Below are 26,777 nucleotides of genomic sequence, written 5' to 3' on the forward strand. Positions count from 1 at the left end.
GTCCCTGACAGCGGACTGCCGGGGACCGGTACCCGTCAAAAGTGCTTTTAGACATCATCACATGCTTTGCCTTGGCCAGGCCTCATAAATTTTGTTCTGCCAACTTTGAGTTAGCTCTTATCCATGAAATTTCGCTGTTAAGACCTTAATGTTGACATAACCATGTGCTGATAGATAGCAAGGAGACCTGTGATTGATTCGAAATCTGGCTTTGATCAAGGCCTGGAACATTGATCAAGTCAGGGTTCTAATCTTCTGATCTGGCTATGCTGTTGGAGGACATACAGGGTCCAATATACGACTCTGACAGCTACCGAAAACTGGCCTCTGACGTTCGACCAATCCAGTTGGCGATGACCGACTGAATTGAATTACTACTATGGCCTGGACAGTTTTTGATTCTCGAAATGAAGCTAACCATTTGTTTCTTTTTTATTGCATGGATTTTAAGTACTTTTGTGAACTTTTTAAAGATTACTAAGCTTGGAGCTTGGGACCATTCTCTCTGGCATCTGTTTAGCTGATGTGATCATAATAACAGATTTGAATACTTAAAAAATGCAATTTAGTGTGCAAGATTTCCCTTCTGATCATGACCCAGTATTTGCATATTATGTTACTATAACTGATTATATGGTGCACAAAATTTTCAGCATTCTAGTTTAAGAAATTCAAATGATTTCTACTGATGAAAGCGGCAAGAAGTGATAAAAGTGAAGTGCAGCTGGAGAATCTGTTTAGCACTCTACACCATTCATCTGTGTTATCAATTTTTTTAGCATGCAACATGATAATTATCAAAAATATGAACACAGCTGAATTGAATGTAATTAGGAGCCATTTCATTGCTGTATAAAGTATCAAGTTATAATTTTGTTAAGTAGTTACAAAGTTTGTGGGTAAGTTAAAAGCTACAGACTAATAGCTGTTGAGTGGTATGCTCTTTGTGGATGTTCGATGATGATAGGCAGTGATCAGAAGTAAGGGATATAAGCAGTGCCTTCTCCATGTCTTTTGTAGCATGTCTTTCGATTAGAGAAATTGCATAATCAACAAAAGCTTCATCACATGGAAGTGTAATAGGTCCATCACGTGGCATTCCATATTCTTCTTCGGCCAATCTCAGAAGCTCTCTGAATATTTTGTTCTGCAAATAGACTATCGGGATCACAAAACGTCTCTGATCTGCACTGTACACCACAAAATGGCCCTTTTCGACTCTTGTTGATGTGTTGACATGCACACCATCTGCTCTGGCTGTCGGATATGTCACTCTTTTCCGGCTCAAGGTAGCCTGCTTTTGCCACTTCCTTGCCAATTTCAGGAGTTTCTTTGGAGTGATCATGTTGTTTTTAGTAGAACAGTTAAAGATTTAGCTCACAAGAGGAGAAAGTTGAACTCTCACAAGTGAAAAACAGAAGTATTATTTGATTGATGTACTTTAGGCTATGGAGTGAGTTACTTATATATTACAAATTTCGAAGACTCTACAGGACTATCTTTCATTGTGGGGAAGGTGAAAGATAAGGGGAAACAAACCCATGTGAAGATTTATGCAATAGCTAGCTATAAAACTGCTTGAATGGTGGGCATGCTTGCTTCTGGTTGTAGATAAGAACTTGATTATCAAAATTTGAGTAACATTTTAAAATCTTCTTGTCGAGTGGTTAGTGACATATTGGGCCAAAATTTGTGGCTTCCAGTTCACTGGGACTGTGTGAACCACAATAATATATCAGATACATAATATTGAAATATACAACCAGACAGATTATTTGAATATCCGTCATAGGTTTGATGTCAGTGACTGAATGTAAAGATCGCGGTATACTTCTTGGTAGTTACCACATAACAAAGTAAGTAAATCAAGGCCTTTATTCATGAACTTGTTCCTGAACTGCCTAACAAGAATCCAGAAATTACCTTTGCCTTCAATTTCACACTTTTGGGAATGCACTTCTTTTTGTTTATTGGGATATACAAACAAGGCAAGTAACAGAGTCTGTGTATTTTATCTAACTGAGACAACTTCATATCTGATAAATTATAATTACTTTTCAACCAACTTCTAAGGTCATTTTTTCGTCAAGTATTTTATGGTCATGTTGCTTATTATAAATTTTTCTACTATATATCAATAAACAAATGAACACATTGGATCACGGAGCAACGTAGTGGTAAATATGCAAACCTTACAATAAATTCGGGCTCTATCCTCTTCCCCTCGCTGCCTCACAGTAGTATGCTCGATCCTCATTCCCTCACAGTAGTAATAAAAACTGTTAAGAAATTTTACATGATCCTATTAACCCTTTCTCTCGATGCCTTGAGGTATGAGGAGAGCTGGTAAAACGTCACCTGATTAAAACTTTGATTAATCTCTGCTATCACTATTCAGAAAAGATTGGTTGAACATAGGGTTCAGAAAACTGCAGAAATCTGAGCCTTAGCTTGGCCACCAAGCTATTACATTATTCATCACTAAAAATTATGCTGCCAAAGAGAATCGTTCACCTGCTATTATGATAAGATCAAACCAATGCAAAAACCTCAATACCTGGCTTAGTCATACAAGATTGGCTTTTTTCGAGTTCTTTACATCTAGCGGATTTAATTATAACACACGAGAAAACTGATAGAAGGTTATTGTTTTATTTGCATTGCATGAATGAAAGTCATCCTTCTGATATTGCTTATATTCTGTGGGCATATTCTGCTTTGTATAGAGTTCATGCATAACATCAAACATTAAAGCAAAAGACAAAATGAATAATGCTGTAAATTTTCATTAATAATAATACTGTATATCTAGCTAGCTACATGCATTTCTGATTATTTACACAATAAAAACTTCAAATCTTCATTAAAAGCTATGAATTAGTATATTGTGGCTTGTGTCGTTTTGCTGGTGGTAAGAAGATGATGAGCAGCAAGCGGATTTAGCTCTAGACAGAAAAAGTTCTCGATCTAGATCTTTAGCTGGATGTCTTAGGATTAAAGAGACAGCATATTCCATGAAAACTGAATCGCATGGCAGTGTGATTGGACCATCCCTTTGCAGTCCATATTCTTCTTCTGCCATCCTCAGGAGCTCGATAAATATTTCACTCTCCAGGTAAACCAATGGAATCACAAACCTCCTGTGATCAGCTGTATACACTGCAAAATGTCCCTTGCTCACAACTGACAAAGAAGCTCCATCTGAATTTCCTATTGTTTTTGGTAATGTTATTCCTCTTCGGCTGATCATGGCCATTCTTTGCCACTTTCTTGCCATATTGATAAGTTTCTTGGGGGTAATCATGATTGGTGTTTGGAAATCAAGGGTAAGAATAAGTTTCAGAATTTCTACAAACTTTGGCTTTTAGTAGATACTTAAAGGCTAAAGAAATTTTTGGATGGCTTGGATAAATGAAGCTGGTTGCTATATATACAAGCCAGGGACAGTGTCTTAAAAAAAGTCTTTGTGGTTCATAAGCTCAAAAGAAAGCAGGACCATGTGCTGAAACCTACTTGTAAAGTTGTTACCCAGCACTTTGGGTCCAAAGCTGTTTGCTTGTAAACAAAAGAAAGTTTGAAAACCACAAGTATAGAAGTAGGTATTACATGTCAAGTAGAATTGATGCTAGTTTGGTGTAAATGAGCCTTTCAATATGATTGCAGCCTCTAACAAAAGAAGCTCAAATATTTTGCCACAACATGTCTAAATACTTCCCAACAATAACTGATATAATTCATGTCCCCAAGAAATTTCTATAATCTGATCCACATTAATAAGTACATCTGTATGTACCCAAATTCATCCAGTGTTCTCTGCACACATCCTTTCAGAATTAGGCATCATGTGATGTACGCGTGTATAAGTTTTACCAACTCCTTTAGATGATCAGGAGTGGACTGTGTTTGGAGTAGATTTACTGCTGGACCCAATACATTAAGCCATCACCTTATGCAATATAATGGCTCAACAACAACTTACACTGATCCCCAACATTGTAGTCTAGTGATACTCCTCTTCTTGGCAAGAAGAGGTTGATGGTTCAAGCCCGAGGTTAGGAGTGTGAGTATTTAAATTTCTGGGATTGACTATTACCCTGAAGTTAAAAAACAAATTAAACTGGTGACAGTCTGTTTGTAGTCCGGAATTACATATATTTTTAAATCTCTTTTGGAAGTGCTGAATGACCAGAAGAAGCGTCCATGTTATATACAGTACGTATCAGTTAGATAAGTAAAATGTAGAAATGCAACTTCGTAATGTATACTGATGTAAACAATATAATGTGACTAGTTATGATGCTAATTATGACTGTAAATGTTTGGCAATCAGGGCATTCAAGGAAGTAAAACAGGGAGAATACTAGTAAGAAGTTTCCTAACTCATGGCAAAAAGATTCCAGAGTTGGAAGGACCTTCGTGCTGCAGGTTTTTGTTGGAATTAGTTGTGATCTCTAGATGAGCTTCCAGAATATGTGTAAAAGGAGGCATGCAGGCTTACTTAGGGTGAGTTTAAGAAGGAGGCATATCAGCCTTCAGGCCTAAGGGGAGTCTAGGTGAACCTCAAATATGGGCCTAGCATAATTCAGATCACAGTACCCATGGAGGCAAAACTCTGACAGGTGTTGAACCTGATGTGTGAATAAGGAGATTGTTAGTAGTTATCCCACATCAGCTGTGGGAGGAGCATAGTGCTAGTTATTGATAAGCAGTTAACACCGTTAATATTTGCATTTTTGGATGATATACAAAAACAAATTCATTCAGGCTCGGCCAAAGTAGAAAATATCATATTATTTTTTTTTTGGTTAAATAACAATGTCATACATACTGTTTTAGATTTAAAGCACACTTGGGGCCGAACAGTTTTCCTTGTCAATGTTATTAAAATTTGTAGCTCCCCTCGAAATACTACTAAAGAGTGGCTTTTAATAACTATATCATCTTTGCTTCAGCATCCAGAGATACTACAAATCTATAAATTCTTATAGACTATAATATCAACAGAATAATTCTAAATAAATTTTAGGCTATTCTCTGTTTCTTGTCACGACATTAACATAACATTAAAAAAAAAGAGGTAATATACTAATATGTAATAACAGACTTGCCTGTTAAAGCTCAAGATATGGATCTTTTTTCTGTCTAATTTTTACACTTCGAATCATGACTTATGTTGTCTCAATTCACTTGATTGAAAAATGGCCAAATCAATAAAACACTGGATGCATGAGAAAGGGCATATTTGATGAAATCTTAATATGGCAGCGTGATTGGTCTATATTTGCAGTCTGTATACTTCCTCTGACATTGTTAAGAGCTCTCTGAAAATTTTACTATTCAGACAAACCAGGGAATCACAAACCTCTTGTGGTCAACAGTGTACGTTACAAAGTGTTCCATACTAATTACTGACAAAGAAGCTTAATCTAAATTTGCCAATTTGCTTTTCCTGATAATGACCATTCTATATATTTTTTTAGGACTACTCATGGTCGCCGGTCGGTGTTGAAATTTAATCCTCAGGCTGTTTTATGTAAACATAAAGGTAATGTAGTGTTTCTTGTGCACAGATTCAAAAGAAAGCAGGACCATGTGCTGAAAACTACTGGTAAAGATGTTAATCTGCTCTTCGGGTCCAAAGCTGTTTGCTTGTAAGAACAAAACATTTTAAAAGCCATGAGAATAGAAGTAGGTACTAGATGTCAAGTGAAATTGATGGTAGTTTGGTGTAAGTGAGACTTTCAATCTGTTTGCAGCCAATACATAAAAAAGCTAAATTAAATTGTCACAACATGTCTAAATATTTCCCTACAGTAACTGATATAATTCTTGTCTCCAAGGAATTTTATGATTTGATCCACATTAATAAGTACATATCTACTTACCCAAAATTCACCAAATGCTCTCTGTACATGACATACGTTAAAGATTTGGCATCACCTGCCTGTAGTTTTACCAACTACTAAACAGATGAGTTATAAAATCAGGAATGAACTGTTTTGTGTAGATTTGACTGCTGAACCCAATACATCGAGCCTGGGTTTACAAATGTTTATGCACACCACAAGTTTCTAGGTCAATGTTATATGTTTAATATTGAAGTTTATAATTAACTCTCTAAATCGTTATCTGCATGTAAAGCTGGGATACAGGTTACTGCTGGAGCCTGGAGTGCTGGTATGCATTAGCTAAATATATAAACATTGTTTTAATGAACCTGTTAATTAATTACAAAAAGATCCTTGAGCGCTGAAGTTCGTACACAGTGCAAAAGTTTTCTTGACAGCACTGAAGTTCCTTGATAACATATAGTGAGGTCCACTAATGAGACCAGACCTATTTTGCCAATGAGGTAAATTTGATTAACCAGCAATACATTCTCAGTTTATGATGTATATAATAGTACATATTAGGACTTACTAAGATTAAGTAATAGAAGAAATTTAATTGCTTCTTTGGTTTCGCTAGAGAGTCTTAAATATTCTGGAGGTTTAATTATGCGACACATGCAAATAGGTACTTTAGAAAAGTTTGTCTGTTAATTTGCAGTGCGCAAAAGAAAGTCTTCTTTCTGTATTTGGTTAAATTCAGTTATTATGTGCCCCTTTGTATATAGTTCATCAGCACCAATGAACCATCACTCTATCAGATATGAAAGATCAGAAAAAATGAATGGACGCTAGTTGGGAACTCAATCTATTTGTATCAAAATTGAAACTTTTGAGTTTTGATCGTTCACAACAATAAACTTCAATTATTTATTGAAATTAAGAGTCATGAGTTAGAGACTTCTATTTGGTTTCTTCTTGTTAGAAGAATGAAGAAAATGTGCAGTGAGTGGAACAAAAAAAAGTGCTCTTTCTAGATATTTTAGCTGGATGTCTTAGGACTACAAAAACGGCATATTACAGGAAAACTACATCACATGGCGGCGTGATTGGTCGACAAGTTTGTAATCCGTATTCTTCTTCTTCCAATTTTAAAGTGTCCCTTGCTACTGAAAAAGAAGCTTCATCTGAATTTTTAGTTTATTGTCAGTAATGCTATTCCTCTTTGCCTGATACTTGCCTTTCTTTACCTCTTCCTTGCGATTTTGATAAGTTTCTTAGGACTAATTATGGTTGTTTACTGGAATTAATGATTAGGAGTGAGTTTCAGTTGACTTCTATAGGTTTTGGCTGTAATCTTGGTACAGAGAGGCTTTATAAATATTCGAATGCCACCAGTAAAAAATGAAGTTGGCTGGTTTATTGATGCAAGTCTTTCTTGTGCAGAGACTCAAAGAAAGCAGGAGCATGTGCTGAAAACTACCTGTAGAGTCATTAGCCAGCACTTTTGGTCCAAAGGTATTTTCTTTTATGCACAAGAAAGCTTTAGAGCCATAAGAATGAAATTAGGTATTCCATGTCTGCGTAGAATTGATGCTAGTTTGGTCTAAATGGGCCTCCCAATATGATTGCAGCCATGCATAAAAAATAGAGCTAATTGTCACACATTTCCTGATACTTTCCAGCACTACTGATATACCTTGCATCTCCAAGAAATTTTACAATATGATCCCATCATCCTAATTTCACATCACATGACATACTTTCGAGGCTAGGCATCATTTGAAAACGTTAGTATTAGTTTAGAAATTAAGAGTGAATTATCATTCATGTATATTGAGGACATGCTGGAGCCATTACATCAAGCCATTAGCTGATAGACTACCATGCCTCAAGACATTAGAGTGGATCCCACCTCCCAGCTTCATTCCACAAGTTTGCGTGGTCAGATTTATTGAATAAACTAAAGGTTTTTATTTAACAGTGCCCCTAAAACTGATACACAAGTTGGTGCAATTATGCATGGGGAAAAACAGAGAGAATACTTACTAGAAGTTCTCTAATTAGGGTTTATAGATGTTCAAGAGTTGGTAGAACAGTCATGCCACAACTTCTCATGGTTAGATTTATTGAAATAAAGTAAGGTTTTTAATTAATAGTGCTCGTAAAACAGATACAAAAGTTAGTGCAATTATGCAAGAGCAGGAACTGTAATTATATGATTTCTGCTTGAATTGTTTATGCCAAATAAATACGAATTTTTACCACAAAGATGCTTCGGATAACTGCAGTTTCTTTAGTCTGGGACAATGCTTTGTTGAATCTGATAAGCTAAAATTCTATAACAGGGCCAGATTCATTATGAATAGACTTCATATTGAAATTAAGTTTATTTATGCAGTAATATTGATAAGTGCAAAAAGTTCTTTATGACATTTTTTTTTGATAAATATGAAATGTTTTTAATCAGCTCAACATAGGAATCCGGGGCTGCTAACTCAATTAAACTGGTTTGTCTAATTTGGCTCAGAATTCAGATGTTATTTTGTTGACGTTTACTCTATCCTAAGTTAATTGTCCTTTAAGAATGTCAGAAATTGAATCTGAGCAATTTCCTAAGAGTTGAGATTAGTAGCCAATAAGATGCTGTTACAAGCATATTAATATTTGAATCAAGTCAATAACAATCCCAATTTAAAGGAACTTAACTGTTAGGTCTAGACTCTAGATAAGCAATTTTCTTAAAATTTATTCCCCAATATCTTCGTGCATTTGCTCTAGCTCAGTCCCCAAGCTTCTGTATAAATTGAGATCATGTACTATAATGAAACAACTCCATTTCTCTTAATATCATAGCCTATAGTACCTTGAAATATGCAATAAAACCAACAAAAAAACACGCTAGTCAAATATGATCAAATTAATATGATACTGAATACATGCTTGCATTTAACGAGTTGATTTCAAATGTCTAAGAATTTTGAGGAATTACTGGTGACTACCTCAAGTCATTTCCAAAATATATATGGGATGTAAAATGCTGAGGAATCCTAATGGAATCATGAAACTGAACTTGGTTTATAGATGAGATTTTCTATACAATAACCACAGTAGGTATTTCAGTAGATCTAGTGTGTCTGTTTGTGTGTTCGTGTGTGTGGGGTCCACTATCCAGGAATTAGTGAGTTGGACAAGAGGATATGTTTGTTAACTGATTTCACAACATGTTATTTCTTATCCAGATCTGGTTAATCGACTCTCCTCTGTAGAGACTGGCACTAAAAACCTTATTTCTAACAGGAATTGTGGCGTTTCTGATGATCATATCAAGGCATGCTTGGTAGCTAATCAATCTTTCTCAGTTATCTGCTAGAAGTTTTGAGGTTCTGTAGTTTGTACAAAGTGCAAGGTTGTAGACTTTTGCTGTTTGTAAATCATTATGCACTTGCAGGTTTTCATTGTTAGTTTGTATGTTTTGTTCATTTGAGCAATAGTTTTAAGACTCTAGAAATCTGAGAGTCTGAGATTAGCCACTGAAGTGCTACTGCATAGCAAAACACTTTATGATTGATTTTGCTATATAATGTATCGATCACTTGAGGTTTGACTATGTCACACGCAGTGACGGAGGCAGAAAAGAAATCTAATAAAAAGTGTTTATATAGGAAAAGTCATTAAGCAAAACTTATAAAGAACAGGACAAGACAGATAAAATATTGCATTAACACAGTCCTGCTAAAGGGTTGATCTTTGGCAAAAGAAAGGACCATTTACCATCGAGCCAACACAAACAATTGCAACATTAAGGGTACTACATGCTATTTCTTGGTATCTAAGGGGGCCATGGACCATCTGAGAACCCCCTAAAATCCGTCACTGGTCACACTTGGACATCTCTGTAAAAGTATATTTGTTATTTTGCATTGCAAAGTTAAAAAAATTCAATTTTGTAAAGATTGCAATTATTCAGTGAAAATGTGCAGCTTTTGTATAATGTTCAGAGGTACCATCAAAATGAAAAGGTACCAGAAAAATGAAGTCCTGATTAAGATCTCATTGACGTAAATGTTTATTTCTGTCAACAAAACCTGCCGATAGAGAGAGAGAATATGTATCAAGCTACATGCATTTCTGATCATTTACAATATTAGCTTTTAATTTTTATCAAAAGCCATGAATAATCTTTTGGCTGGTTTCTTCTTGGTGGATACTTCAAGATGATAGGCAGTGTCAAATTCAGTGTTGGACATGAAAAGTGCCCTTTCTAAATCTTTAGTTGGATGTCTTAGTACCATAGAGACAAATTCCATGAAGACTGAATCACATGGAAGTGTGATTGGTCTATCAGTTTGCAGTCCGTATTCTTATAGTATAAGTTTCTGGATGCCTTGAGACATATGAAATCGGCTGTTATATATGCAAGAAACCAAGCAGCCAGGGCCATTGTCTTAAATGTAGTCATTTTTTGTACATCAACCTAAAAGAAAGCAGGACTATGTGGTGAAAGCTACTTGTAAAGCTGCTAACCAACACTTTGGTCCGAAGCTGTTTGCTTGCAAGAACAAGAAAGTTCAAGAGCCACAAGTATAGAAGTAGTTATTTCATGTCTAATGGAATTGATGCATTTTAGATCAAAGGAGCCTTTCAATATGATTGCAGTGATCAATGAGAGAAATTAAACTTGTCTGCTACAATAAACACAAGTAAAAAAGGGATGACACAACACTACATAACGTGAAATATTACGGGACATAATTTATATGGAACTTAAGTTATTCATTATGATGGTACAACTATTTCTACAAGAGGATTTACAAAATAAGCAGGTTTACAAACTAACTTATAAGTCAACAATCTATAAGTTACATATATACATCTATATAACTGAATTCCTATTTCATAGGATCTTGTTAGGTGTTGTTGTTCAGCTCTAAGAGGATTTGTAAAAATTCTGTCAGAGTGATTAGTGAAAGAAATGTGATGTGCTTTAAGTAAACCGAATAATATCTTCTGACGGATAATATCTTTTTAAGTACAAATAACTATCAAACTCAATGTGTTTGTTTTTATTATGGAACACTGGATTCTCGAAAATATGGATGGCAAATTGGTTGCCACAATAAAGTAGAATGGGCTGAATGTAAAGTATATATGTCAAGATCAGAGAATTGAAGCCATTGGAGTTCGGACAGAAAATTTGTTATGGCTCAATATTCGACTTCAGAGGAGCAAGAAACGGTTAATTGTTTCTTTTGACTTCCAAGATACAGGGCTTTCTCCCAGCACGGTAAACTAGCATGTAATGAAGTGTAGTGAGACAACCTGTCCAAGCCGAATCAGTAAAACCTTTGAGAGACGGAGAGTTTTTAGAGGATAAGAGAATACCACAATTCATAGATCCTTGTAAATATTCAAGAACATGGAGGGTTGCTTCAACATGAATTGATGTACAGTATTACATGAATTTTAAATAACTCATCAAAAATGAATGGCCGGTAAGAGAGGCGACCGATGACGATACAGTGATAGATCTTATAGTAAAAAGGCCCTGAATAACCATATTTTAACTTTTAATGCCCATAATAACAATATTTGATAAAATGGCCCCTAATAACCATTAGAGACGCGGCTGTATTAGCGTCTATGTCTGAGACTAAGACGCTACAGCGTGTAGCGTCTCCCCCTTTTTTAATATAGACCCAAACGCTACACGCAGTAGCGTTTCCCTTTAATATAAATACATCCTCTTAAAAACAACGGCTAACATCACAGAGGAGAGGAGAGCAGTGATATATACAGAGGGAGGAGAGGGTGATTTCTTAAAGTTATATATAACCATCTACTGAAGCGAGCTGATTCAACGACTAACCTATGGATTTCAATGTATGTTCTTCATATTTGGGCGATTTTAATGTCAAAAATGTTTTAATTTTCACTGTTTTGACATGCCTGCTATGTGTTTGATGAATGTTTCTTAAAGTATTTCAATGCCTGCTATGGATTTCAATGTATGTTCTTTCATATTTGGCCGATTTCTTAAAGTGATATATGCCTGCTATGTGTTTTGACATGCCTGTGTTAATCTATGTCCTGCTATGTGTTTGTTGTATGTTTCGCAAGAATTCAAAGACAGCTGACACAGATTCTTATCAAACTGATATCATACTGTATGGTGCTCAATTGCAGACCTCACGCCAAGCAGCAATGTATATGTATTAATTTGAAAGAAATATAAGCTGTAAATGAAAAGAATCAGTACTGTTAGGATAGCATTAACTATGAAAACACCTCTAATATCTTGATATAATTATGGTCTCTCATTCGAATATAATTATGCTCTTATCATCTGGGGGAACACAAAAAAATTAAAACAATAATAAAACAATGCTTAACTTTTATCTTGCTCCGAAGTATGAATTTCTTGACTAGTTTTCTCCGTAATCCGCCTTTCGGGCTCCTGCCATTTTACAGTATGTTTTTTTACTTTGTATTATTAGCCTGTGCTCAAGATTGCAGTCTCAATATGTGCTCCTAGCTTGACTTATATTTGGATGTATTATCAGATTACATCTTAGTTTTTGATATTTGTAAAATGATAGAAATTCCTATAAATTTTAACAACAGGACTCCTTATAATTCCGTGCACTGTTTCTGTTTCTTGAGATCACAGAAGTTTAATTCATGACAATTTTTTAGATTTTTGGAGGCAGATGAGTAAATATTGTCATGACCGACCAATATACCGATTTTTAAACTCTGCCGATTATTATTTTGTACTGCACCCCTGCAGGCTGCAGCTGCTTATAAACAAAAGGCTTCTTGATCTAATGCACCAGAAGTGAAACAAAAGGATTTTTAATGACCTAGCTAGCGTTACACTACTTGAAAGTGTTGAGAACTTATTTCCGCGCACACATACATTGCTTTTGTTATTAGCATGATTAATATTGACAGGATATGACTATCTCTTTATTATGTATTATTATATGTCTTTGGATGGCTAATTAATTATGAGAATTGACATTAGCATATTAAGACATGATTTATCGGTGAATAATATACATGCTATTTTATTATATTATTGGTTATTGGATTTACATGATACTATTATATACCATTCTGCGGGAATCGTAGTATTTGTATTGTGTTAATTTAATTAGTTTCTATCTAAGGTTAGTATGATGTGCTGACTTTGTATTTCCTTGTTTTTGTTCACAGGCTATTATTAGAGACCAGGGACCTCGTGATCCTAGCCTTCTTCACCTACAGGCCACTCATAGGTCTCGTTCTGTCTGGAGAACTGGTGCTGCGCCCTCGCAGTATTTCAGGCGTCGTGATGCCAACCAGTCTGATTTGAACATTGATGTTCGATTGATCCCCATTCTGCAGGCAGCCGGTTTTTATGGGGTAGCTCGGTTATCCACTCTTCAGCTTGATTGGAGTTTGCTTGGTGCTCTGGTAGAGAGATGGCGACCAGAGACACATTCATTCCACCTGCCGATGGGAGAGTGTACTATTACACTGCAGGATGTTGGTGTCTTGCTCGGGTTACCCATTGACGGAGAGCCCGTTATGTGTCCTGTAGGCCCTCCACCTGGACAGAGATGGGAGACCATCGTTGGTGAGATTTTTGGACAGATTCCTCCACCCGAGGCTTTCAACAACTCGAGGCTACGGCTCACATGGGTAGAGGGTCTCACTCCAGCGAGATTACGTGATGATGCAGGCGTTGAGGAGATCAGGCTTCACGCCAGGTGTTACTTGCTACAGTTGTTTGGGGGGTCACTGTTCACCGACCATTCTGGTGGACTTATACACTCCTCGTGGGTTCATTTTGTTCGTGACCTGGAGGCGCTCGGAGGCTATGCATGGGGTCCAGCTGTTCTAGCTCGTCTATACAGGGAGCTTTGCAATGGTTGCAAAGCGAGTATTAAGGAGGTAGCTGGATGCCTTCTCTTACTGCAGCTATGGGCATGGGAGAGGTTGCCCACTCTTGCCCCTGTTCGGACCACTGTTCCATTAGAGGATGTTGCTTTTTGGGGGCATCAGCTTCCAGGACCACATGGAGCCAGGTACATAGTAGCTGTGTTTTTACTGGTTTGTACATTTCAAGTTGTGAATTGTCTTTTTAAATTGACTAATGTGTTTTTTTGTATTCCTATGATGTCTATAGGTGGCTTGTTGGACATTCATTCGTTGAGAGTGATGGAAGCACTGTGACTACGTCTCGGGCGGCATTGGATGCGCTTGCTCCACATGAGTTTATTTGGGAGCCTTATGCTGGGATTCTTGATACACTGCCAGACTATTGTTTAGCCGGCCGTCATCTCTGGCGCTTTCGCGGCCCCATGATATGTGTTTACATAGTCGAGCCACATCAGCCGGACAGAGTTGCTAGACAGTTTGGCATGATACAGCGTATTCCCGATCAGCCACACTACTCCCACGAGCATCACGTTATGACGCTGAGGGGCCAGAAGGTCTTGGATTATGCAGTCGTACATCAGCCCAGTATGACACACTGGCAGCATCGTCTGGAGCATATTTGGATTGATGACGTGATTGATGGTCATGCTACAGTCCCAGAGTACATGGATTGGTACTTGGCTCGGACTGTGAGGTTCATTAGTCAGTTGGGTGCACTGCATACCCACCTGGTAAGTATTTTTTGACTATTATATCTGTACTTTCTGTGATATGTGTCGTGTGTTTTCGTTATCTGTAGTTGGGGTATTAGTTGTATTAGTCGTCATGCTTTATTTGATGGGTTCTAGTAGTTGATATTGCATTTGTATTCGTTGTATTTCAGGGAGTTGTGCTAGAGACTATAGCAGCCAGGACAGCAGACGTCCTCCCGGATATGTCCCAACTAGCCACTCAGAGTCTGCACCATCTCCGAGATCGGAATGCATACAGGTTTGATCCACGTCAAGTTGAGGAGCAGGATGCTAGACAGGACGGGGGAGGGGAGGATGCAGGTGGTAGAGGAGGCCGTGGTGGTGGCAGGAGAGGCCGTGGTGGTGCCGAGAGAGGCCGTGCTCGTGGCAGAGGAGGCCGTGCTCGTGGCGATGGAGGCCGAGGCAGTGGACGGTTAGTTGATGAGCCGGATGATGATGCTGATCATGCGGATCATATAGGTACAGGCGAGGATCGAGGCCCAGAGTCTTCTGCTACTGCTGCTACAGCTACTGTTGCTGATGCTTCTGCTGCTGCTGCCACATCTACTGCTACTGTAGCCGAGGCTTCTACTCGCCCTGCTGCTGCTGCTGCTGCAGCTACTACTACCGGTGCCGGTGACTGGTGACCTAGTTTTTCTCTAGGCCTAAGTTTGCCTTCACAGCCAGTACCTGAGCAGCAGACTTCTCAGATGCGAGATACCAGTACAGATCAGCCTCCTCCTGTTGTGCAGCGTCAGCACAGGATTCGGCCTTGGCATGGTACACCAGAGGTACCCCCTTTTGACTTGGGCAGCTCTTCACAGTCTACACAGTCTACGCAGCCTAGTCAGCCTGCTACGTCTACGCAGCCTAGTCAGCCTGCTACGCAGCCTAGTCAGCCTGCTACGCAGCCTAGTGCCCTTTTGACGTCTTTTATGTTCGACGGTCAAAGAGGGCTAAGAAGGTTCCTGACTGTGGTACTGGTTCACATAGGGGATGATGATATTTGTAGGTTTTTGATGACATTCTAGTTATAGGATGCTGAACTTGTGATATATGATAGCACGGATCTTGTAAATATTTTAATTTCATGTCGTATGTTTCTGTTTTAGTATAGCGTTAAAGTTTTAATAATTAAATTGGCCGACGGTTAGGGTTTAGGATCGAGGGTGTAGGGCCGGTAGGCCCTACTCCCTCGAGCCTAAACCCTAATTAAGCGAGGCTGAAGGGCCGAAGGCCCTGAAGCCGAGACGCCGGCGGAATAATAATTTTATAACCGTTAACATTTAGGGTTTAGGTTTGGGTTTTAGAAAGATTAATTCATACTGTATATAAATTGGCCGACGGTTAGGGTTTAGGATCGAGGGTGTAGGGCCGGTAGGCCCTACTCCCTCGAGCCTAAACCCTAATTAAGCGAGGCTGAAGGGCCGAAGGCCCTGAAGCCGAGACGCCGGCGGAATGATAATTTTATAACCGTTAACATTTAGGGTTTAGGTTTGGGTTTTAGAAAGATTAATTCATACTGTATATAAATTGGCCGACGGTTAGGGTTTAGGATCGAGGGTGTAGGGCCGGTAGGCCCTACTCCCTCGAGCCTAAACCCTAATTAAGCGAGGCTGAAGGGCCGAAGGCCCTGAAGCCGAGACGCCGGCGGAATGATAATTTTATAACCGTTAACATTTAGGGTTTAGGTTTGGGTTTTAGAAAGATTAATTCATACTGTATATAAATTGGCCGACGGTTAGGGTTTAGGATTGAGGGTGTAGGGCCGGTAGGCCCTACTCCCTCGAGCCTAAACCCTAATTAAGCGAGGCTGAAGGGCCGAAGGCCCTGAAGCCGAGACGCCGGCGGAATAAATAAATTTACAACCTTTAACATTCAGGGTTTTGGTTTGGGTTTTAGAAAGATTAATTCATACTGTATATAAATTGGCCGACGGTTAGGGTTTAATTCAAATTTCCATCAAAAAAGATTTGATATTTTTACAAATCATTTTTAATATACATTTTTAATTTAATATACATTTTACAAATTCAATATACATTTTACAAATCATTTTTAATTCAAACAAATGTGTTTTTAAATTAAAAGAAATTAAAAATCAGCGTTTTAAACATTTTTAAAAAACAATAATTAGATGAAAACGCTACAGCTAGTAGCGTTTTGTTTTAAAATATGTTTTATACATTACCTAGACGCTAATGCGTCTAGCGTTTTGATTTTAAACATTTAAAAAAATAATTAGATTAAAACGCTACTGCCAGTAGCGTTTTGTTTTAATATATATTTTAAATATTACACAGACGCTATTGCGTCTAGCGTTTGCGTATAAAATAAAATTTATGTATTAGCTAGACGCTATTGCGTCTAGCGTTTTCTTTTTTTTTTAGTTGTTATCCCAGAACCTATACACACTGCCATACACACACTGCCATACACTAACAGCCATTTCACCCAAATATTTTTGTGCCCTAATTCACCCAAAATCTGCCCTAATTCATATTTCAAACATTCATATACAATCATGGCTTCCGGTTCAGGTTCGGGCTCGGGTTCGAAAGCTGGGAATACGGTTGTTGGATGGATATACCATGACGGTAATATTATCGAATCTCAATTAGAAGGTTTTATTTATGATAAACCTGTTTCAAAGCATGTTAGGCTCGATTTATCTATGAATTATGCCAATTTATGTGCTTTGTTACATTCCAAGTTGAAGATTGATAGTAGTAGTAGGTTGAGGATATTTTATAGGTCTAAAAATCCCGATAATTTGAAATTCGGGATTATACCTATTGAGGATGATGATGATGTAGAATTAATGTTTGGTGTTGTGGTGTCAAAAGGGATGCCATTTTTTGTTGAACTTTATGTAGAGAAATTGTCTTGTGATGGAAATTTGGTAAGGAGTAGTTCGAGTGTGGGGGAGAAGAGTAGTGGGCGTGATTCGGGGGGTAGTCATTTTAGACATGATCAGGATGTGGGTGATAGCTATATGTCTGTGGATACTTCCCATTTAGAGAGGATGACCTCATTCGACGATGTCGAGGTTGAAAATAATGAGGTCCCGTTGGAGTTGAAGGAGGGAAGGTTATTTAGCACGAAAGAGGATTTGATGCATGTGGTGAAGCAATACCACATTCAGAATCACTTAGAGATTGGAGTGATACGATCAGATCCGAGTAGTTGGTATGTTGCTTGCAAGTATAGAAATGATGGTTGTATTTGGAAGTTGAAAGCTAGAAAAAGGACTTCACATGGTAAATTTCAAATTATGGAGAGTGTAGGACCACATACTTGCTTGAGCACTACCATCACACGAGATCATCCCAACTTGACAGCCTCGGAGATTGCTGGAGTGATTAAATCTCAAATTGTTGCTGATCCGACAATTAAGGAGAAGGTGTTGTTAGCCACTGCTAAAGATAAGTTTGGATATGAGCCGGGCCGAAAGAAGATTAGGAATGCAAAGAAGATTGCATTGGAGGATATTCATGGCTCGTGGGAAGGATCATATGAGGACTTGCCACATTTGATGGAAACTCTTCAGTCCTTCAATGTGGGCACGAAGGTGGAGTGGTGCTTTAAGGAGGATGATGCAGAGCACCTAGAGGTATGTTCTATCACCGTGTAATTTAATTCATTTTCATTAAGTATTTGGACTCCGTTATTCATTTTCTAATGTAATGTTTGTTATTTATTTGGAACAGGAAGTGACATTTAGGAGATTGTTCTGGGCTTTTAAGCCATGCATTGATGGCTTCGAGTATTGCAGACCCGTCATACTGATAGACGGGACTCATTTGTATGGACCATATCCGGGTGTTCTTCTGAGTGCAACAGCTGTAGATGGTTTTAGTCACATTCTACCATTGGCGTGTGCTATAGTGGAGTCGGAGAACAACTCTAGCTGGGAGTGGTTCATGGATAGGTTGAGGAGCTTGGTGGTTGGTCGGAGGCACGGGATATGTATCATTTCTGATAAACATTTAGGGATCATGGCAGCTATGCAGAAGGAGGGATGGTGTGAGCCACTTAATCATCATCGGTACTGTGTGAGACATTTTGCCACAAACTTTGCCACCAAATTCAAGAAAGCTGGATTGAAGGATAGATTGGTTGAGTTGGCATATCAGGTCCAGCCTAAGAAATTTGAACTACTATGGGGTGAGTTGTTGGCACTAGAGCCTCGAGCACTTGCATGGTTTGAGGACAAACCAGTAAGGAACTGGTCACTGGCACATGACTACGAGCATCATCGTTTTGGCATCATGACTACCAACCATGCTGAGAGTTGGAACAATGCAATTGTCGATGCTCGGAGGCTCCCGCTTACTTCATTGGTGCGAGTACTATTCCATAAGACAGTTGAGTACTTTGATCAACGTCGCCTTGAGATTGCAACACAAGTATCGAAAGGTAATATTTTCACCAAATATGCATCCCATCTCTTGAACCGTGCTGTAAGACGTTCCACGGGTCATAGTGTGAAGATATTTGATCGGGGGACTTGGTTATTCCAAGTAGTTACAAGGAAGGATGGGTTGAAAGGGGGAAACACACACACGGTTCGTCTTATGGAGTCTAGTTGTACTTGTGGAAAATTTCAAGCTTATAGAATCCCTTGCTCCCATGTCATTGCATGTTGTTCACATGTGAGGATGGACTTCCATGGGTTTGTTGGTGATTGGTATAAGTTAGAGAACCAATCGAAGATTTATAATGGTATCTTTGAGCCAATTCCAAACAAGGGTGATTTTCGATATCCTACCGAGCTTGCTTTCCCGAGAGTTGTGCATGACCCCGATATGGAGAAGAAGAAGGGCCGAAGAAAATCAACGAGGTACAAGAACGAGATGGATTTCCAGAGCCGGGGAAAGCATGGAGGGACTTCATCGAGAGATAGTTGATTCTCTAGTTGTTTTTATTGTTGTAGTACTATGGTTCAAGTACAATTTGATATGGTTGTTTGAATTTCGCGAAAATTGGAATTGTATGAATGATTTATGATATAAATTAAATTTTATGTTGTTATGAATTAGTTTATATTGTCCATGCAATTTACATTGAATTGGTGTTTTAAAGTTTTGGTTTTTAAGTTGCGGTTGGAGTTTTGGCTTTTTAGTGGCAGAAGACAGTAGCTTCTGCCTTGGTTTCAAAAATTTAACAGGACAACGCTATTAGGTGTAGCGTTTTAGTGTTTTTATTTAACTTAGACGCTACACGGTGTAGCGTTTCTGCTGTTTAACAAAAATCTATATTTAGAACTGAGACGCTACACCGCGTAGCGTTTTTGTTGATTTGAAGAACTGAGACGCTATACGATGAAGCGTTTGTTGTTTTAAAAAGAACTGAGACGCTATACGATGTAGCGTTTGTTGTTTTAACAAAAAAACAACTTTTTTTGTAACTTAGACGCTACACGATGTAGCGTTTTTGTTGTTTTAACAAAAACGCTACTCTAAAAACGTCTCTACTGGTTATTGAGGGCCATCTTCCGGGTATTTGGTTATTTAGGGCATTTTGAACCTAAATATGGTTATATGGGGCCAAAACCCTCTTATAGTATCAAAAAAAAAAATTTGTTGACATAAAAATATATCATAAGAGAAACGTGACACTTCAATGCCTAAGAAGTATCAGAACATATCAGTTTGTTTATTAGACTGATATATAGAAAAAAAGAATAATCAGCCCTCGATTGTTTGAATCTCTCATTGATGAGAGAGCTGCTGAAAATTTAGTAAACCATTCCTGAGAGGACGTTTTAAACAATATAATATTTTGTTTAGATGATATACTCGATTCTCACTCTTTTTATTAAAATCGGGTGGATTCATGTACAATTTTTTATGTAATATTTATCTGAAACTATGAATTTATAACAATAATATTATGATAAATCAGTTTCGTTGAATATGTAAAAATTAAATTTATAAAATTGATGATGATGTACTTTAAATATAACAAAATTTTGTATACTATAAAATATTATTTTCACGCAATTTTTTCATTGTGATTCGATTATCAAAAAGGACTAAAATTAGTAATTTAACATGTACTTAACAAAAGTTTTATATAATATGCTTCAAAAACTTCAAACTCTAAATATACACTATAAATAAAAAATTAGTTTAAAAATAAAATAAAATAAAATGGATGAATGTGCCATCAAAGAGAAACCTTGTATTCTACAGGAGAACTACCCATACTTTTATTAGTACATACACCTCTCATGCCCATTAATCTCAATAAAATATATATTTACACACTTATATTTTAAAAACAGAGAAAGAAAGAAGAATATAGGGCGAACATAATCACATAAACATTTCTAGTCAGATTCAGATTGAAGCAAACAAAAAAACAGAGTTAAAATACCCAAATTACACCCCCAATCCCCAAAAGCCCTAACACTCTGAATCGCCTCTTTCTTCTTCACACACATACATAGAAATCTCTCTGCTGGCCACAATGTCAATTCCCAAAGAATACTATCCGAGCCAAGATGACCTCATCTATGAGGAAGAGATTCTCCGCAACCCATTCAGTTTGAAGCTTTGGTGGCGCTATCTAATCGCTCGCACTGACTCGCCGTTCGAGAAGCGCCGCCTGATTTACGAGCGCGCCCTCAAAGCTCTCCCCGGAAGCTACAAGCTCTGGTACGCTTATTTAAGAGAACGTCTCGAATTGGTTCGGAACTTTCCCATTAGTCATTATGAATATAAATCGCTTAATAATACTTTTGAAAGGGCTTTAGTTACTATGCACAAAATGCCGAGGATTTGGATTATGTATTTGTTGACTTTGACTGATCAGAAGTTAGTTACAGTGACTAGGCGGTGTTTCGATAGGGCGTTGTGTGCGTTGCCTGTTACGCAGCACGATAGGGTTTGGGAGATTTATTTGGTGTTTGTGAGTCAGAGAGGGGTTCCGATTGAGACGTCGTTGAGGGTTTATAGGAGGTATTTGAAGTATGATCCCGGGCATATTGAGGAGTTTATTGAGTTTTTGGTGGACTCGGAGTTGTGGCAAGAGGCGGCGGAGAGGTTGGCGGGGGTTTTGAATGACGATACGTTTTATTCGATTAAAGGGAAGACGAAGCATAAGTTGTGGTTGGAGCTGTGTGATTTGTTGACGCAGCATGCCAATGAGATATCGGGGTTGAATGTGGATGCGATTATTAGGGGTGGGATTAGGAAGTTTACGGATGAGGTTGGGAGGTTGTGGACATCGTTGGCGGATTATTATATTAGGAGGAAGTTGTTGATGAAGGCGAGGGATATTTTTGAAGAGGGGATGACGACGGTTATGACTGTGAGGGATTTTAGTGTGATTTTTGATGCGTATTCGCAGTTTGAAGAGAGTATGCTTGCTTTGAAGATGGAAGATATGAGTGAGAGTGAAGAAGAGGATGGGGAAGGATCGATGGTTGAAGAGGAGGATGATGATGAAGGGGATCGGTTGAATGTTGGAGATATTAAGTTGAAGATTAAAAAGCTTTGGCTGTCGGATGATAGAGATGTGAATTTGGGGTTAGCTCGGTTGGAAGATCTTATGGATAGGAGGCCAGAATTAGCTAACAGTGTGCTGCTTAGGCAAAACCCTCATAATGTGGAACAGTGGCATAGGAGAGTTAAGATATTTGAAGGGAACCCTGCTAGGCAACTGGAGACCTATACCCAAGCTGTACGGACTATTGATCCAATGAAAGCTGTGGGAAAGCCTCATACGTTGTGGGTTGCCTTAGCTAAATTGTTTGAGACTCACAATGGTATCAATGATGCTAGGGTGATATTTGATGAGGCTGTACAAGTTGGCTACAAAGCTGTGGATAATTTGGCTAGTGTTTGGTGTGAATGGGCAGAGATGGAACTAAGACACAAGAATTTTAAGGTAGCACTTGAGGTGATGAGGCGGGCTACAGCTGAACCATCAGTTGAGGTCAAACGTAGAGGTAATTTCTTTTTCCTGCAAATTTTTCTTTTTGATGTATGACTGCTTGGGTTAAATACTAACTAAAAGCTAGCTATAGGGAAACGAATTGGTGTCGCAGGTAGTTAATTTCCTTGGTATTATTTGATATGTAACCTTAGATATATTCATGCTGAGGTGCTTGTATTCATCTGTAATTTCTTTGTGTATTTGCCTTGTTAGATTTCTTCTGGCATGATGTAGGGATTGTTAATGCTTATTGCTTTCCCAGGACATCAAATTCCACCAAATTAGCAGACTTTCTGAGCTGAACATGTCTAATAGCAAAACAAATTCGTGAACTGAAGCCCAGATATCACAAGCCCCAAGTTAAATTTTTAGTAAATAGCTAGCTTGATTTTAGAAGGTCATAACATAATATGACAGCAGATAAGATTAGTATAGAAGCTTAAGAGATATAGTTATCAACATTACTACGCAATTATGAGCACTAGTACAACACCTATAGTATTATGATTCTACAAACTTCTGCACACAAGTTAGACAGTTGTGTTTCAGTTTATGTGGTATATTGGGTTTAGGATCTGGTATATTATACCTTTTTTTTTTTTGAAATTATAGTTTTGTGTGCATTGTTTATTTTAATCAAATATACCTCAAGTTATAGGCTAGTGATTAGTTGGAACTTGCACTTATTAATATGAGTCTAGGCAGTTGGTAGGTGATGATTTTTGGAAATCATGACCTGTGACTGTGAGCAACATGATTTCATTTTGGAAAATCACCACAAATATGGTTTGAGTGTGGAATTAATGATCATAAATTAAAAAAAGTTTATGTGTGACATAACTTTACTTTTTCTCTCTCCCTCGCCCCTCTTCTCACGTTGGTCTGTACAATTATGAATTATTATTAACTCTCGAAATTTTGTTTTCCAATGGTGCAGTGGCCGCTGATGGCAATGAACCCGTTCAGATAAAGCTGCACAAGTCCCTCAGGCTTTGGACATTCTATGTTGACCTGGAGGAGAGCTTAGGTACCTTGGAGTCAACTCGTGCAGTGTATGAGAGGATATTGGACCTAAGGATCGCCACACCCCAAATTATAATCAATTATGCTATGCTCTTGGAAGTAAGCATCAGACTTCTAATGTTATACATATTCATACTATCATATATCTTCTTCATTTCTGCATGCTTTCACATCACATTATATTTCTTATTGTCTCTCGGCTTGATACTGACAAATATTGATGGATGATGTATTCAGGACCATAAGTACTTCGAGGATGCTTTTAAGGTCTATGAACGAGGCGTGAAGATATTTAAATACCCACATGTAAAGGATATATGGGTGACTTATCTTTCTAAATTTGTTAAAAGATACGGAAAGTCAAAGCTTGAACGAGCCAGAGAGCTATTTGAGCATGCTGTTGAAATGGTATGTACAATCTTATCCTTTAATTTCATAATTTGAGGTTCACGACATTTACATACACCTAAGCTACAGCTTGGATGCTTGTATTTCATGCATACCGAAGAGAAAGAAATTAAGCCATATTTATATATAATATAGTAGTAACAATATCTGACAACTTAACATCTGCTTTAAATATAAATTACAAAAATGCAAGAATAACGTTTGCAAATTTAGTTGTAAAGCCTGGTGCTTGCTATGTTGTTTGTGTGATGTATTAAGATGCTAACTTTTTTAACTTTATTTTCCTCAGGCTCCTGCTGAATCAGTGAAGCCTTTGTACTTACAATATGCTAAGTTGGAAGAGGATCACGGTCTAGCCAAGCGAGCTATGAGTGTTTATGATCAAGCGACAAAGGCTGTTCCTGCCAGTGAAAAATTGAGCATGTACCAAATATACATAGCTCGCGTAGCTGAAATATTTGGGGTACCAAAAACTAGGGAAATATATGAGCAAGCAATAGAATCTGGGCTTCCGGACAAGGATGCTAAAACAATGTGTATAAAATATGCTGAACTTGAGAAGAGTTTAGGAGAGATAGATCGCTCTCGTGGAATATACAAGCATGCATCTGAGTTCGCAGATCCAAGATCTGATGCAGACTTTTGGAGCAAGTGGCATGAATTTGAGGTTCAACATGGTAATGAAGATACTTTTAGGGAGATGCTACGTATCAAAAGGAGTGTTACTGCAAAGTATAGTCAGGTACATACTTCTGTTTGATTGAAATATTTTCAAATGCTATGCCATTGTCGTCCTGCTATATTTTGTATTGAAGCCATGGTTATTAGCTGCATTACTATGACGCTTTCCTGACACACACACAGAGAGATATATGTGAAGTATGATAACAGCTTATCCCCTTGTATTTGGAGGTTTGTGTGAGCTGGTTACCTGGCATACATTCACCTGACATGCATAATTATGATAATAATAAATTACTACATATATAAGTCATTTTGTGATTTGTGAAACATCTTGTATATAGTGTTTTCGTAAGGTCTAAGGATAATGTTGTTACTATGTACTGTGTTTTGTTAATATCTGTAAAGAAAAGTATCCGGATAAGTATCTTTTGCATTAGTGCCCTATGGTTTTGTCTACCCTCAAAAAGTCTAGGTTGTTTGTAATCTAAAATAAAGACTAGGGTTCAAGCTGAACAGGTCATGTTACATAAGCTCATGATCCTATATCCTAAAGTTATCCCATAGTAATATAGTATTTACGAATCAATATTGATTCTTTGGTATAAACTTTCTATGCATGATATTATTGGCCCTACTGTGTACACATGAATTTAATTGGCTTAATTTTTATGTTCCTAATTGAGTCGCAATGTTTGCATTAATGTTTCTGGATGTACCGTAATTAATAACATCTTATTCTTCTCTTCAGTCGCACATTATTCTTCCTGAGTATATGATGCAAAAGGATCTAAAGCCTAATTCAGAGGAAGCAATGGACCCTCAGAAGAGAAATGGAATTCTTGGTGATGATATGGCTGCTCTTGAGAGGCAGCTAGCACCTCCTGCAAATGATGCAGCTGCTAAGGATAGCACACGGCTGCTGGGCTTTGTGAGTGCAGGAGTTGAGTCGCAGACCGAAGGTGGTCTGAAGGTTGCTGCTAATAAAGAAGACATTGAGCTTCCAGATGAAAGTGACAGCGAAGACGAAGGTAATGTTGAGATCACCCAGAAAGATATTCCAGAAACAGTTTATGGTGGTATACGGAAAAGATCAGCAGAAGATGAAGACGGTGACAAGGTTAAGGAGGAGGATGATAAACTTGGTGCTCTTGAGCGTATAAAAAGAATGAAGCGAGGTGCGTAAAATGTGGTTTGTGTATCCATATTCATTGAATTGCTGGAAATGAACAAAGCACGAGACTTTTGTGTTGTATCTGGACTGCAAGATAGAAATGTAACGAGGCAAGTTTTTTTGACATGCATGTTTGTCATCATATTCACAGTGCTGGAAATGACCAAAGCATGACGAGTGTTGGTCTGTCGCTTAACTGCAATACAGATGCAACCTTGTTAATAATTTTCCTGTTCTTCTGTTTGTCAGCGTTCTAACTTGTAATCAAAATTCTGCCGCACCATCGACCTTTTAGCAAGAGAAAAAAAAAAGCATGATCACGCGGAAAGCCGAGAGTTGCCGATGTGGTAATTTTTGTAGCAAGCTTTAACTGGTTTATAAATTTTCTCTCAAGTATTGGAATGTGATGCTTCCTGGTTGCTACTACCTGTGTCCTAACAGGAGTGTGTGTATATATTTTCTTCCCACGTGATAGTATTACCATCCTGCAATTTACAAATAATTATGTTTATATTTCACCATCTATTTCGTTTCTTATTATGAGAACGCTCTTTAGTATCCAGACCGAATTCAGAGATTCTTTTCTCACGTTATCTTCTCTTGAATTCATCTCTAATTTTTTACGTTGATGGCAAAAAATATACGTTTACAACTGACAAGACTATGCATTTTCCCAGAGTTAGATAAAAATTAACTACATGATACCTCTTTATAAAAATTGGGAATGATACATTTTGAGGATGGGTATTCGGTGACATTCTTGAGTACATGGTATCTATTGTGAATATTTCGGATCCCCCGATTTTTTGTTATTTACTTTTTTTGTTTGGTGACATTTTTCCATTTTTAGTGGGCTTGACCGCTTGAGCCTCATGAGTTATGACATCAGTATTCTCGAGGCAGAAGTGAGCGAGTCAATTAATTAAATACTTGAACTATATGGTTCGAATTATACAACCATAAACCATTGAAGTACTCTAGCTTCTCTATCTTCCACTGAATCACCTCACCACAGAAACAGCTCATGCATATGCACTTTCGTTTAACTTTTTCGAACGGACC

The 26,777-nt window shown here is 37.8% G+C and overlaps 5 protein-coding genes across 5 annotated transcripts; 3 read left to right on the forward strand and 2 right to left on the reverse strand.

Moving 5' to 3' along the window:
- Positions 1–904: 904 nt before the first annotated feature.
- LOC108195043 (auxin-responsive protein SAUR67) lies at positions 905–1,345 on the reverse strand. The gene has a single exon (XM_017361981.2). It carries the CDS (start codon positions 1,343–1,345, stop codon positions 905–907), a length of 441 nt encoding a protein of 146 aa, XP_017217470.1.
- Positions 1,346–2,863: 1,518 nt separating this feature from the next.
- On the reverse strand, positions 2,864–3,277 carry LOC108196174 (auxin-responsive protein SAUR68-like). The gene has a single exon (XM_064086559.1). It carries the CDS (start codon positions 3,275–3,277, stop codon positions 2,864–2,866), a length of 414 nt encoding a protein of 137 aa, XP_063942629.1.
- Positions 3,278–11,597: 8,320 nt separating this feature from the next.
- LOC135149311 (serine/threonine-protein phosphatase 7 long form homolog) lies at positions 11,598–15,393 on the forward strand. The gene is made up of 4 exons (XM_064084754.1): positions 11,598–11,711; positions 13,047–13,900; positions 14,002–14,485; positions 14,638–15,393. The coding sequence occupies exons 1-4, from the start codon at positions 11,700–11,702 to the stop codon at positions 15,130–15,132; spliced, it is 1,845 nt and encodes a 614-aa protein (XP_063940824.1). The 5' UTR covers positions 11,598–11,699; the 3' UTR covers positions 15,133–15,393.
- A 1,616-nt stretch (positions 15,394–17,009) lies between these two features.
- LOC108222950 (uncharacterized) lies at positions 17,010–19,395 on the forward strand. The gene is made up of 2 exons (XM_017396947.2): positions 17,010–18,098; positions 18,196–19,395. Exons 1-2 carry the CDS (start codon positions 17,010–17,012, stop codon positions 19,393–19,395), a joined length of 2,289 nt encoding a protein of 762 aa, XP_017252436.2.
- A 1,397-nt stretch (positions 19,396–20,792) lies between these two features.
- Positions 20,793–26,141, forward strand: LOC108204516 (uncharacterized). Its single transcript, XM_017374003.2, has 5 exons — positions 20,793–22,442; positions 23,367–23,551; positions 23,690–23,860; positions 24,150–24,602; positions 25,293–26,141. The coding sequence occupies exons 1-5, from the start codon at positions 20,960–20,962 to the stop codon at positions 25,725–25,727; spliced, it is 2,727 nt and encodes a 908-aa protein (XP_017229492.1). The 5' UTR covers positions 20,793–20,959; the 3' UTR covers positions 25,728–26,141.
- Positions 26,142–26,777: the final 636 nt, after the last annotated feature.

Source organism: Daucus carota, chromosome 1, assembly GCF_001625215.2.
Source record: "Daucus carota subsp. sativus chromosome 1, DH1 v3.0, whole genome shotgun sequence".
Taxonomy (NCBI): domain Eukaryota; kingdom Viridiplantae; phylum Streptophyta; class Magnoliopsida; order Apiales; family Apiaceae; genus Daucus; species Daucus carota.

What these genes read in the sequence shown, in the direction of transcription:
- LOC108195043 (XM_017361981.2), bottom strand. Translation starts at nt 1,345, where the DNA reads ATGATCACTCCAAAGAAACTCCTGAAATTGGCAAGGAAGTGGCAAAAG.
- LOC108196174 (XM_064086559.1), bottom strand. Translation starts at nt 3,277, where the DNA reads ATGGCAAGAAAGTGGCAAAGAATGGCCATGATCAGCCGAAGAGGAATA.
- LOC135149311 (XM_064084754.1), top strand. An exon ending in CCAGGACCACATGGAGCCAG is followed by an intron (nt 13,901 to 14,001) that starts GTACATAGTAGC and finishes TGATGTCTATAG; the next exon opens with GTGGCTTGTTGGACATTCAT. An exon ending in GTGCACTGCATACCCACCTG is followed by an intron (nt 14,486 to 14,637) that starts GTAAGTATTTTT and finishes GTTGTATTTCAG; the next exon opens with GGAGTTGTGCTAGAGACTAT.
- LOC108222950 (XM_017396947.2), top strand. Translation starts at nt 17,010, where the DNA reads ATGGCTTCCGGTTCAGGTTCGGGCTCGGGTTCGAAAGCTGGGAATACG. An exon ending in ATGATGCAGAGCACCTAGAG is followed by an intron (nt 18,099 to 18,195) that starts GTATGTTCTATC and finishes TATTTGGAACAG; the next exon opens with GAAGTGACATTTAGGAGATT.
- LOC108204516 (XM_017374003.2), top strand. Translation starts at nt 20,960, where the DNA reads ATGTCAATTCCCAAAGAATACTATCCGAGCCAAGATGACCTCATCTAT. An exon ending in TTGAGCATGCTGTTGAAATG is followed by an intron (nt 23,861 to 24,149) that starts GTATGTACAATC and finishes TATTTTCCTCAG; the next exon opens with GCTCCTGCTGAATCAGTGAA. An exon ending in TTACTGCAAAGTATAGTCAG is followed by an intron (nt 24,603 to 25,292) that starts GTACATACTTCT and finishes TCTTCTCTTCAG; the next exon opens with TCGCACATTATTCTTCCTGA.